At 43.6% G+C, this 12,644-nt stretch overlaps 1 protein-coding gene across 4 annotated transcripts in view; it reads left to right on the top strand.

Annotated features, from left to right (window-relative positions):
* The window catches only part of LOC115145269 (serine/threonine-protein kinase TAO2-like), a 47,383-nt gene that overhangs the window by 28,125 nt on the left and 6,614 nt on the right, over nucleotides 1-12,644 (top strand). For all 4 annotated transcript variants that reach the window (XM_029686705.2, XM_029686706.2, XM_029686704.2 and 1 more), the window contains one exon: nucleotides 2,379-2,582. In XM_029686705.2, the coding sequence (XP_029542565.1) occupies nucleotides 2,379-2,582 (204 nt within the window). The remainder of the gene's footprint in view (nucleotides 1-2,378; nucleotides 2,583-12,644) is intronic.

The following is a 12,644-nucleotide window of genomic DNA, read 5'->3' as shown; positions in this document are numbered from 1 at the left end:
CCAGTGATTTGCAGTATTTCTTCGCATTTCGGGCGGCCTCTTTCTGCACGGCTAGTGTGGGGAAATGTGCGAAAGATTTGTTTGACATTTGCCTGGAGAATAAAACCAGCTTGGATTTGAAGGCTCTCACATTTGTGTACATGTCGTGCGCAAACTGATCTTTCCCCTGTAGCTTCACGTTCAGCTCATTCATGTGTGAAAATATGTCCACAGCAAACGCAAAGTCACAAAGCCAGTTTGTGTCGCTCAGCTCGGGGAATTCTTCGGATTTCCCCATTAAATTAAAAAATGAGCGAATCTCGTCTTTGAGCTCCCAGACTCGTTGAAACACTTTCCCCAAACTTAACCAGCGGACGCGAGAGTGGTAAATTAGGTCCTGGTGATCCGCATTAGTTTCTTCCAGGAACGTAATGAACTGACGATGATTAAGTCCCCTTGCTCGTATGAAGTTAACAAGTTTTACAACTGGATCCACGGCGTGATTAAGCTGCAATACAGACTTACACAGAGACTCCTGATGAATGATGCAGTGAAGTAAAATAACATCCTGGTCAGGGTTTTCTTCTTTCACTTTATCCTGGATTCTTTTCAGCAGCCCGATGTTTTTTTCCAGTTAAATTTGGCGATCCATCCGTGGTGACATTGGCAAGTTTACTCCAAGGTAGCTTCATTCTCTCGATGACAGCAGACACCTGTTCATATAAGTCCTCTCCTCGCGTTTTCCCTTTCAGTGATTCCATGCTCAAAAGCTCCTCCGTTATCTCAAAACTGTCGTTAATCCCTCGGATAAAAATTAGGAGCTGAGCAGTGTCTTTTATGTCGTTACTTTCATCCAGTGCTAGTGAATATAACTTAAAGGACTCCGCCTTTTTGTTTAACTCGCTGACTATATCTTCGTCAATCAGTTCCACGCGGCGAGTCACTGTCCTGCGTGCTAAACTGATTTTTTCAAACTTGGCTTTGCTCTCCGGACACAAGAGACCTGCTGTCTCTACCATGCACTCTTTCAAAAACTCGCCTTCGGAGAAAGGCTTGCTAGCCTTTGCTAATTTGAATGCCAGCAAATAACTTGCCTTGGTACTTGACTCTTGAATTGCAGTTTGTCGGTGAAAAAGTTCTGTTGACTCTGTAAATTAGCTGCCAACCTCTGAGCAGTAGCCGCCCGTTCTTGTGTTGACTGCTTGCTAGCATAGTTTGCATGCTTCGTGGCAAAGTGACGGCTGATATTGTACTCTTTGAAAACCGCAACAGCTTCTTGGCATATCAGACATACAGCCGTTGATCGGACTTCAGTGAAGAAGTATTTTGTTGTCCACTCCTTATTAAACACTCGGCATTCGCTGTCCACTTTCCTTCTCTTTGGTCCGCTCATTTTCACAGAAGGGCTTAATGGTGACGTGAAACGAAGTGAAAATTAAAGTGAAATAAAGAGAAATACGCGCCACTCCAACAACGGTCAATGTGTTTTGAGTGCGCCATCTATTGGGGAAACGTGGGCATTGCAGGGAAAGGGGGAAAAAGGAGGTTTTTACTATAATTTGGACAAGTTCGGCGGGCCGGATTAAAAAGCCTAACGGGCCGTATGTGGCCCGCGGGCTGTAGTTTGCCCATGTCTGCCCTAGCCTATTCATTGGTAGGTCCTGCTTTACTGAAGTTGATTTAGTGCATTGCGAGATACAGCTTTTGATTGCGGATAGATAGGCCTAGTGCACGGTTCTGACTCCGACCTGCCTATACTGTGCCCCCTTTTTTATTTTTTTTAACCTTTATTTAACCAGGCAGTTAAGAACAAATTCTTATTTTCAAAGATGGCCTAGGAACAGTGGGTTAACTGCCTGTTCAGGGGCAGAACGACAGATTTGTACCTTGTCAGCTCGGGGGTTTGAACTTGCAACCTTCCGGTTACTAGTCCAACGCTCTAACCACTAGGCTACCCTGCCGCCCCTAGCTTGCTATGGAAGATGCAGGCAACTTGAGATCAGTTGATTGACCGTTCTGATCACCAAGTGATGGACGTTAGTTTCCGCTACAATAGCAGCATTCCTTTACAGACAAGTAAAATGCCTTTTCAGTGACCCCTCGAAACGATCTCCAGAGAAGGTTTTACATCTGCATTTTTAAAAAGCCTCAGGGTACCCTTACAGACAAACAAACATGCAATAGCTGTGGCACTTTCAAGGGTATATGACTGCGGTACATGTAACTTAATTGCCCGGCCTTTGTGTTCATACATGCGTATTAGGACTGTTACTCTGCATTGTGAATTGATGTGGAATTTTGAGCCATTTGTCACGTCCCTACCGTTTTAACCCTTCCCCCCTGTGTTGTAATGAGTCGATGGTGTCACACTCCAACCCTTCCCCCTGTGTTTCAACTAGGAACTGAATGAGAACCAGTCGACCCCTAAGCGGGAGAAGCAGGAATGGCTGGTGCGTCAGAAGGAGTGTCTGCAGCAGCTGCAGGCAGAGGAGGAGGCGGGGCTGCTGAGGAGACAGAGGCAGTACTACGAGCTGCAGTGTCGCCAGTACAAGAGGAAGATGCTGCTGGCCCGACACAACCTGGAACAAGACCTACTCAGAGAGGTATAGCAGGCCTATTGTAGTAGGTATATTACTGGGGGAGATTGACCCGCTCAGATGTCTAGTCTCGTCCACCAGCCGGCTCTCTCTCGCTCTCTCTCTCTCTCTGTCAAACCATCTGGTTTCACAGCCCCTCAGAACCGAACTTAAATCTAGTTGACTGGACGCTTATGGCAGGAGCGGCGAAAACAGCCGCCGGTTTTAATTGGCAGATCTGTCCATCACCATATAGCATATCCCTTAGAATCTCCCCCCAACATTATCAACTTCAAGCATAAGTTATTTAAACATAGTGACTTTGGGAAAATCTGAAAGTTTGCATCTTAAAAATGTTTTTTACATTAACTTTATATGCCTCAAATCAGAATCAATTGGGCTTCCCAAAACTAATATGGCTAATGTGATAACATTTATTTTGATAGGCAATTTTGCCATTTTTCAAAGTCACATCTAATTCAACTGTTGCCTCAATTTAGAGCCACACGTCATAGTCGTGTGATTCGCTCAGAATATGAATTGATTAGGTTTGGGCGCTATATATATTTTCATATTGTCATTCCATCCTTCTCTCATCCCAGGATTTACGGTATTACTGCCTGAGTACACAAGGGGGTGCCAAAAAACACAAAGCCCATTGGGTGTCTATTACTAGAATGCTAACAAAATTTGTACAAGTAATAGCACATTTCCATAGAGGCTGCTTGCTAAATATGTTAACGAGCGCAAATGTTAAATTAATTTCAAGATGGGGAAATCCAGGTCATAAAGTTATACATGAATAGGTATGAGCTACAGAATGCCATTTTTGGTGAGGTTGGACATTTTACAAGGGAATATGAATGATAAACATTAGAAATAGGATGGCCAGTATCGTTCTTGCAAAAATTACCTTTTTCATTGTAAGCTCATTTACTTCTATGGCTGCTACTGATGACAATTAAGCTATTTTCTGCATAATGTGTTGCACTAATGTATTTTCTGTAAAGGAAAACTATAGTTGAATTTGAGACATATGTGGCTTTGTGTTGTGTGACACCACATTTTAGTGGCCTTTTATTGTCCCCAGCACAAGGTGCACCTGTTCAATCAGCTTCTTGATATGCCACACCTGTCAGGCAGATAGATTATCTTGGCAAAGGAGGAATGCTCACTAACAGGGATGTTAACAAGTTTGTGCACAAAATTGTAGAGAAATAAGCGTTTTGTGCGTCTGAAATATTTCTGGGATCTTTTATTTCATCATGGAACCAACTCTTCGTTCATATGTTTGTTCAGTGTAGCTACAAATATTTAAAAAAATGTATTGAAATAGTTAAGTTTTGACAGCCACAGGATGGTTTTTCCAATACTCTCATCAAATACCCCGATATACGGTATTACCGCCCAAGCCTAATTAGCATGTCATTCAGTAAATCCACACCCCCTGAATTCCAAACAGTCCCACACAGTTACCAAATCATTATTTATATAGCCCTTCTTACATCAGCTGATATCTCAAAGTGCTGTACAGAAACCCAGCCTAAAACACCAAACAGCAAGCAATGCAGGTGTGGAAGCATGGTGGCTAGGAAAAACTCCCTAGAAAGGCCGAAACCTAGAGAGGAACCAGGCTATGAGGGGTGGCCAGTCCTCTTCTGGCTGTGCCGGGTGGAGATTAACACAACATGGCCAAGATGTTCAAATGTTCATAAATGACCAGCAGGGTCAAATAATAATAATCGCAGTAGTTGTCGATGGTGCAACAAGTCAGCACCTCAGGAGTAAATATCAGTTGGCTTTTCATAGCCGATCATTGAGAGTATCTCTACCACTCCTGCTGTCTCTAGAGAGTTGAAAACAGCAGGTCTGGGACAGGTAGCACGTCCGGTGAACAGGTCAGGGTTCCATAGCCGCAGGCAGAACAGCAGCACGGCCAGGTGGACTGGGGACAGCAAGGAGTCATCATGCCAGGTAGTCCTGAGGCATGGTCCTAGAGCTCAGGTCCTCCGAGAGAGATAAAGAAAGAAAGAGAGAATTAGAGGGAGCATACTTAAATTCACACAGGACACCGGATAAGACAGACGAAGTACTCCAAGTATAACAGACTGACCCTAGCCCCCTGACACATAAACTACTGCAGCATAAATACTGGAGGCTGAGACAGGAGGGGTCAGGAGTCACTGTGGCCCCATCCGATGATACCCCTGGACAGGGCCAAACAGGCAGGATATAACCCCACCCACTTTGCCAAAGCGCAGCCCCCACACCACTAGAGGGTTATCTTCAACCACCAACTTACCATCCTGAGACAAGGCCGAGTATAGCCCACAAAGATCTGCACCACGGCACAACCCAAGGGGGGGCGCCAACCCAGACAGGAAAATCACGTCAGTGACTTAACCCACTCAAGTGACGCACCCCTCCTAGGGACGGCATGGAAGAGCACCAGTAAGGCAGTGACTCAGCCCCCGTAATAGGGTTAGAGGCAGAGAATCCCAGTGGAGAAAGGGGAACCGGCCAGGCAGAGACAGCAAGGGCGGTTCGTTGCTCCAGCGCCTTTCCGTTCACCTTCACACTCCTGGGCCAGACTACACTCAATCATATGACCCACTGAAGAGATGAGTATTCGGTAAAGACTTAAAGGTTGAGACAGAGCCTGCGTCTCTCACATGGGTAGGCAGACAATTCCATAAAAATTGAGCTCTATAGGAGAAAGCTCTGCTTCTAGCTGTTTGCTTAGATATTCTAAGGACAATTAGGAGGCGTCTTGTGACTGTAGCGTACGTGTAGGTATGTACGGCAGGACCAAATTCGGAAAGATAGGTAGGAGCAAGCCCATGTAATGCTTTGTAGGTTAACAGTAAAACCTTGAAATCAGCCCTTGCCTTAACAGGAAGCCCTTGCCTTAACAAGAAGCCCTTGCCTTAACAGGAAGCCCTTGCCTTAACCTCTTCAGTCGACCCTCTACTTTTTTGAACATTTTGTTAAAAATCGCGCAACATTTCAGCGCCCTGCTACTCATGCCAGGAATATAGTACGTTCATATGGTTAGAATGTGTGGATAGGAAACACTCGGACGTTTTTAAAACTGGTTAAATCACGACTGTGGCTATTACATAACGTGCGTTACATCGGAAAGCGCAGGAAAACCTGATCACAGAAAATGGAAATAAATATCCTTGCGCCACTTCCAGCAATTGTTAACAGTGAGCCGAATTAGATAAGACCGAGCATTCAACTCCCACAGCATCCCCATGTTGTCTAGAGTCTTGTGAATTTAATCATCTTTGATTCTTGGTTGAACCGAAAGAGGGGCACCGCTTACCTCCGGTCTCCGCCCAGATCATTCCGGAAGAGCTCTCTCCTGAAATTTTTTCCAAGACGACAGCTAATGATATTTACATCGCCTACGGATGATTTTTATCGCTTATTAACGTTTACTAATACCTAAAGTAGCATTACAAACGTATTTCGAAGTGTTTTGTGAAAGTTTATCGTCTACTTTTTGAATTTTAAAAAATGACGTTACGTTGTGAAATCGCTGTTTTTTTCGTTTATCACACAGTCTACATATAACGATATCTTGGCTTTATATGGCCCGATTTAATCGAAATAAAGACCCAATAGTGTTTATGGGACATCTAGGAGTGCCAACAAAGAAGATGGTGAAAGGTAATGACTGTTTTCTATTTTATTGTGCGGTTTGTGTAACGCCGAAATGCTAATTATTTTGTTTACGTCCCCTGCTGTGCTTTTCTGTTGTAGTGTATTGGTGCATGCTATCAGATAATAGCTTCTCATGCTATCGCCGAAAAGCATTTTAAAAATCGGACTTGTTGCCTGGATTCACAACGAGTGTAGCTTTAATTTGATACCCTGCATGTGTATTTTAATGAACTTTTGAGTTTTAACTAATACTATTAGCATTTAGCGTAGCGCATTTGCATTTCCAGAGCTCTAGTTGGGACGCAAGCGTCCCAAGTAGAGGCAACAGGTTAACAGGAAGCCCTTGCCTTAACAGGAAGCCCTTGCCTTAACAGGAAGCCCTTGCCTTAACAGGAAGCCCTTGCCTTAACAGGATTCCCTTGCCTTAACAGGAAGCCCTTGCCTTAACAGGAAGCCCTCGCCTTAACAGGAAGCCCTCGCCTTAACAGGAAGCCCTCGCCTTAACAGGAAGCCCTCGCCTTAACAGGAAGCCCTCGCCTTAACAGGAAGCCCTCGCCTTAACAGGAAGCCCTCGCCTTAACAGGAAGCGCTCGCCTTAACAGGAAGCGCTCGCCTTAACAGGAAGCGCTCGCCTTAACAGGAAGCGCTCGCCTTAACAGGAAGCCCTCGCCTTAACAGGAAGCCCTCGCCTTAACAGGCTTTATGCGACAGCAATTTGAGCCTGGGGACGAGGTTAAGCCTCGCCCAATCCATCTCTGCACCTTACACCCGAGACACTTGTTCTATTTCCTGTGTGTGTGTGTTGTTATGTTACAGCCTTGTTCAAAAATGTATTAAATTGTTTGAGAAAAACAATCTACACACAATACCCCATAATGACAAATCAAAAACAGTTTTTTAGATTTGTTTGCTAAAAACTTAAATATCATATTTACATAATTATTCCGACCCTTTACTCAGTACTTTGTTGAAGAACCTTTGGCAGTGATTACAGCCTTGAGTTTTCTTGGGTATGACACTACAAGCTTGGCACACCTACAGTGGGGCAAAAAAGTATTTTCAGCCACCAATTGTGCATGTTTTCCCACATAAAAATATGAGAGGCCTGTAATTTTCATCATAGGTACACTTCAACTATGACAGACAGAATGACAAAAAAAATCCAGAAAATCACATTGTAGGATTTTTAATGAATTAATTTGCAAATTATGGTGGAAAATAAGTATTTGGTCAATAACAAAAGTTTATCTCAATACTTTGTTATATACCCTTTGTTGGCAATGACAGAGATCAAACGTTTTCTGTAAGTCTTCACAAGGTTTTCACTCACTGTTGCTTGTATTTTGACCCATTCCTCCATGCAGATCTCCTCTAGAGCAGTGATGTTTTGGGGCTGTTGCTGGGCAACACGGACTTTCAACTCCCTCCAAAGATTTTCTATGGGGTTGAGATCTGGAGACTGGCTAGGCCACTCCAGGACCTTGAAATGCTTCTTACGAAGCCACTCCTTCGTTGCCCGGGCGGTGTGTTTGGGATCATTGGCATGCTGAAAGACCCAGCCACGTTTCCTCTTCAATGCCCTTGCTGATGGAAGGAGGTTTTCACTCAAAATCTCACGATACATGGCCCCATTCATTCTTTCCTTTACACGGATCAGTCGTCCTGGTCCCTTTGCAGAAAAACAGCCCCAAAGCATGATGTTTCCACCCCCATGCTTCAGAGTAGGTATGGTGTACTTTGGATGCAACTCAGCATTCTTTGTCCTCCAAACACAACGAGTTGAGTTTTTACCAAAAAGTTATATTTTGATTTCATCTGACCATATGGCATTCTCCCAATCTTCCTCTGGATCATCCAAATGCTCTATAGCAAACTTCAGACGGGCCTGGACATGTACTGGCTTAAGCAGGGGGACACGTCTGGCACTGCAGGATTTGAGTCCCTGGCGGCGTAGTGTGTTACTGATGGTAGGCTTTGTTACTTTGGTCCCAGCTCTCTGCAGGTCATTCGCTAGATCCCCCCGTGTGGTTCTGGGATTTTTTCTCACCGTTCTTGTGATCATTTTGACCCCACGGGGTGAGATCTTGCGTGGAGCCCAGATCGAGGGAGATTATCAGTGGTCTTGTATGTCTTCCATTTCCTAATAATTGCTCCCACAGTTGATTTCTTCAAACCAAGCTGCTTATCTATTGCAGATTCAGTCTTCCCAGCCTGGTGCAGGTCTACAATTTTGTTTCTGGTGTCCTTTGACAGCTCTTTGGTCTTGGCCATAGTGGAGTTTGGAGTGTGACTGTTTGAGGTTGTGGACAGGTGTCTTTTATACTGATAACAAGTTCAAACAGGAGCCATTAATACAGGTAACGAGTGGAGGACCGAGGAGCCTCTTAAAGAAGAAGTTGCAGGTCTGTGAGAGCCAGAAATCTTGCTTGTTTTTAGGTGACCAAATGCTTATTTTCCACCATAATTTGCAAATAAATTCTTTTTTTTCTTTTTTTGTCTGTCATAGTTGAAGTGTACCTATGATGAAAATTACAGGCCTCTCGTCTTTTTAAGTGGGAGAACTTGCACAATTGGTGGCTGACTAAATACTTTTTTGCCCCATTGTATATTTGGGGAGTTTCTCCCATTATCCTCTCGAGTTCAGTCAGGTTGTATGGGGAGAGTCACCGCTATTTTCAGGTCTCTCCAAAGATGTTAGATCGGGTTCAAGTCCGGGCTCTGGCTGGGCCTCTCAAGGACATTGAGACTTGTCCCGAAGCCACCCCTGCGTTGTTTTGGCTGTGTGCTTAGGGTTGTTGTCCCGTTAGAATGTGAACCTTCGCCCCAGACTTGAGGTCCTGAGTAGGTTTTCATCATGGATCTCTCTGTACTTTGCTTTGTTCACCTTTGCCTCAATTCTGACTCGTCTCCTAGTCACTACAGCTGAAAACCATCACCACAGCATGATGCTGCCACCACCATGCTTCACTTTAGCGATGGTGCCAGGTTTCCTCCAGACATGACGCTTGGCATTCAGGCCAAAGAGTTCAATCTTGGTTTCATCAGACCAGAGAATCTTGTTTCTCATGGTCTGAGTCTTTAGGTACCTTTTGGCAAACTCCCAAGTTGGCTGTCATGTGCCTTTTTTATTGAGGCGTGGCTTCCGTCTGGCCACTCTACCATAAAGGCCTGATTGGTGGAGTGCTGCAAAGATGGTTGCCCTTCTGGAAGGTTCTCCCATCTCCACAGAGGAACACTAGGGCTCTTCCATTTTAAGATTGATGGAGGCCGCTATGTTTTGGGGGATTTTAAATGCTGCAGAAATATTTCGGTACACTTCCCCAGATCTGTGCCTCGACACAATCCTGTCTCAGAGCTCTACGGACAATTCCTTTGACCTCCTGGCTTTTTTGCTCTGACATGCACTGTCAATTGTGGGACCTTTTATATATGTGTCTTTCCAAATCATGTCCAATCAATTGAATTTTCCACTGGTGGACTCTAACCAAGTTGTAGAAACATCTCAAGGATGATCAATGGAAACAGGATGCACCTCAGCTAAATTTCAAGTCTCATAGCAAAGGGTCTGAATATTTATGTAAATAAGGTATTTCTGTTTTTTTGTGTGGTTTTTTTACATTTTGAAACCTGTATTCGCTTTGCCATTATGGGGTATTGTGTGTAGATTGCTGAGGAAACTATTTCCATTTTAGAATAAAGCTCTAACATAACAAAATGTGGAAAGAGTCAAGGGGTCTGAATACTTTCCGAAGGCAACAGAATGTAATATATTTTCAATAACTACAAATATATTTTCACCTGTTTGAAATAAGTGTACAAAATCGAAAGTAAAAGACGCAAAAACAAAACTTAATAACGGAAGCATAGAAATGGCACACAGATCTACCGCTTCTAGAACATGCTTTCAATTAGAATGATATTTGGTCAGGGATCTTTTGGTCAGGCACCCAAGAAGTTACATATTGCAACTTTAAGTAAAACCAGAGCGAGGCAAACTTTAGGCTGCTAGGTATATTCAATGTCTGCTTTTTTTTTTACCATCTACTAATAGGTGCCCTTCTTTGCGAGGCACTGGAAAAACTCTGGTTGAATCTGTGTTTGAAATGTACTGCTCGACCGATGGACCTTACAGGTGTTTGTTTGTGTGGGGTACAGAGATGAGGTAGTCATTCAAAAATCATGTTAACCACTATTATTGCACACAGTGAGTGCATGTGACTTATTTTTTACCCCTGAGCTTGTTTAGGCTTGCCATAACAATGGGGTTAAATACAAAAAGCATGATCAGTGTTCTAACCCCTCTCCCGCAGTACTTAACTTCATTGCTCCAGACAAGGCAAGAGGGAGTTAGAGCACTGATTTTGGGTCCTACTGTGTGTCTGACAGTGAATGGGTGACATAAACTTAAATAGAAATGGATAATTGTGCACAGCTTCAGTATTACTTGCTAAAAGTGTTATTGGCCTTTAGGTTTTTCTTTTCTTTTGGACCGCCACACTGGGTACCACAGAGCAACACTTTAAGGGGGTGTTGCACTAATACTGGTGCTGACTAGGGAAACGTCCCCGCTGTCGATGCATTTCTTAGTGAGGTTGGCTGCATCACAACCGACCATGATTGGTTGGAATTTCAGTTTAATTGACCAGAAAAGACAAAACAAGTAATAAAACAAAAAGTATTATTATTATGTATCACATACGACTGTGATTGGGAGTCCCATAGGGCGGCACACAATCGGCCCAGCGTTTCTCTCCCTCTAAAAACAGAAATCAATGTTTTGGCCTTTACAAATATTATTTTGGCCTTTTATTCAGATTACAATCGCTCACTTTCGTTTTTTTGAAAACGAAATAACCTCAAATATCGTTATATATTATCAAGTTAGTGGCACCTACATAAAGCTGAGTGACTCACTCATTCATGGCTTTGGATGAAAAGTACCAACATTCTTTCTGTCTTTAATAAAGAAATGTTTTGGTTATCCTGACCTGGACAATATACCTTTACCAACACCTCTCTGTATTTTGATACTTTGTGGATGGGGCCTCCCCAGTGGCACAGCTGTCTGTAAAATGCGTTGCTACAGATAACCGTGCCAGCTGCCACTGGGAGACCCATGAGGCGGCTTTTGCTTTTCATTTAGAGTTCTCCAATCCTCTATACAGTTGAAGTTGGACGTTTACATACAATTAGGTTGGAGTCATTAACACTCGTTTTTCAACCACTCCACACATTTCTTGTTAACAAATTGTAGTTTTGGCAAGTCGTTTAGGACATCTACTTGTGCATGACACAAGTCATTTTTCCAACAATTGTTTACAGACAGATCATTTCACTTATAATTCACCATATCACAATTTCAGTGGGTTAGAAGTTTACATACACTAAATTGACTGTGCCTTTAAACAGCTTGGAAAATTCCAGAAAATGATGTCATGGCTTTAGAAGCTTCTGACAGGATAATTGACATAATTTGAGTCAATTGGAGGTGTACCTGTGGATGTATTTCAAGACCTGCCTTCAGACTCAGTGCCTCTTTGCTTGACATCATGGGAAAATCAAAAGAAATCAGCCAAGACCTCAGAAAAAGAATGGTAGATCTCCACAAGTCTGGTTCATCCTTGGCAGCAATTTCCAAACGACTGAAGGCGTCAGGTTCATCTGTATAAACAATAGTACGTAAGTATAAACACCATGGGACCACGCAGCCATCATACCGCTCAGGAAGGAGACACATTCAGTCTTCTAGAGATTAATGTACTTGTGCAAATCAATCCCAGTAAAACAGCAAAGGACCTTGTGAAGATGCTGGAGGAAACGGGTACACAAGCATCTATATCCACAGTAAAACAAGTCGTATATCGACATAACCTGAAAGGCCGCTTAGCAAGGAAGAAGCCACTACTCCAAAACCGCCATAAAAAAGCCAGACTACGGTTTGCAACTGCACATGAGGACAAAGATTGTACCTTTTGGAGAAATGTCCTCTGGTGTGATGACACAAATGGCCATAATGGCCATCGTCATGTTTGAAGGAAAAAGGGGAAGGCTTGCAAGCCGAAGAACACCATCCCAACAGCGAAGCAAGTGGGTTGCAGCGTGTTGTGGGGTTGCAGCATCATGCTGTCAGGGTGCTTTGCTGCAGGAGGGACTGGTGCACTTCACAAAATAGATGGCAACATGAGGTAGGAAAATTATGTGGATATATTGAAGCAACATCGCAAGACATCAGTGAGGAAATTGAAGCTTGGTCGCAAATGGGTCTTCCAAATGGACAATGACCCCAAGCATACTTCCAAAGTTGTGGCAAAATGGCTTAACGACAACAAAGTCAAGGAATTGAAGTGGCCATCACAAAGCCCTGACCTCAATCCTATAGAAAATATGTGGGCAGAACTGAAAATGCATGTGCGAGCAAGG

This window comes from Oncorhynchus nerka, linkage group LG17 (genome assembly GCF_034236695.1).
Source record: "Oncorhynchus nerka isolate Pitt River linkage group LG17, Oner_Uvic_2.0, whole genome shotgun sequence".
NCBI classification, from domain to species: domain Eukaryota; kingdom Metazoa; phylum Chordata; class Actinopteri; order Salmoniformes; family Salmonidae; genus Oncorhynchus; species Oncorhynchus nerka.
This window is presented reverse-complemented; position numbering and strand designations above follow the sequence as displayed.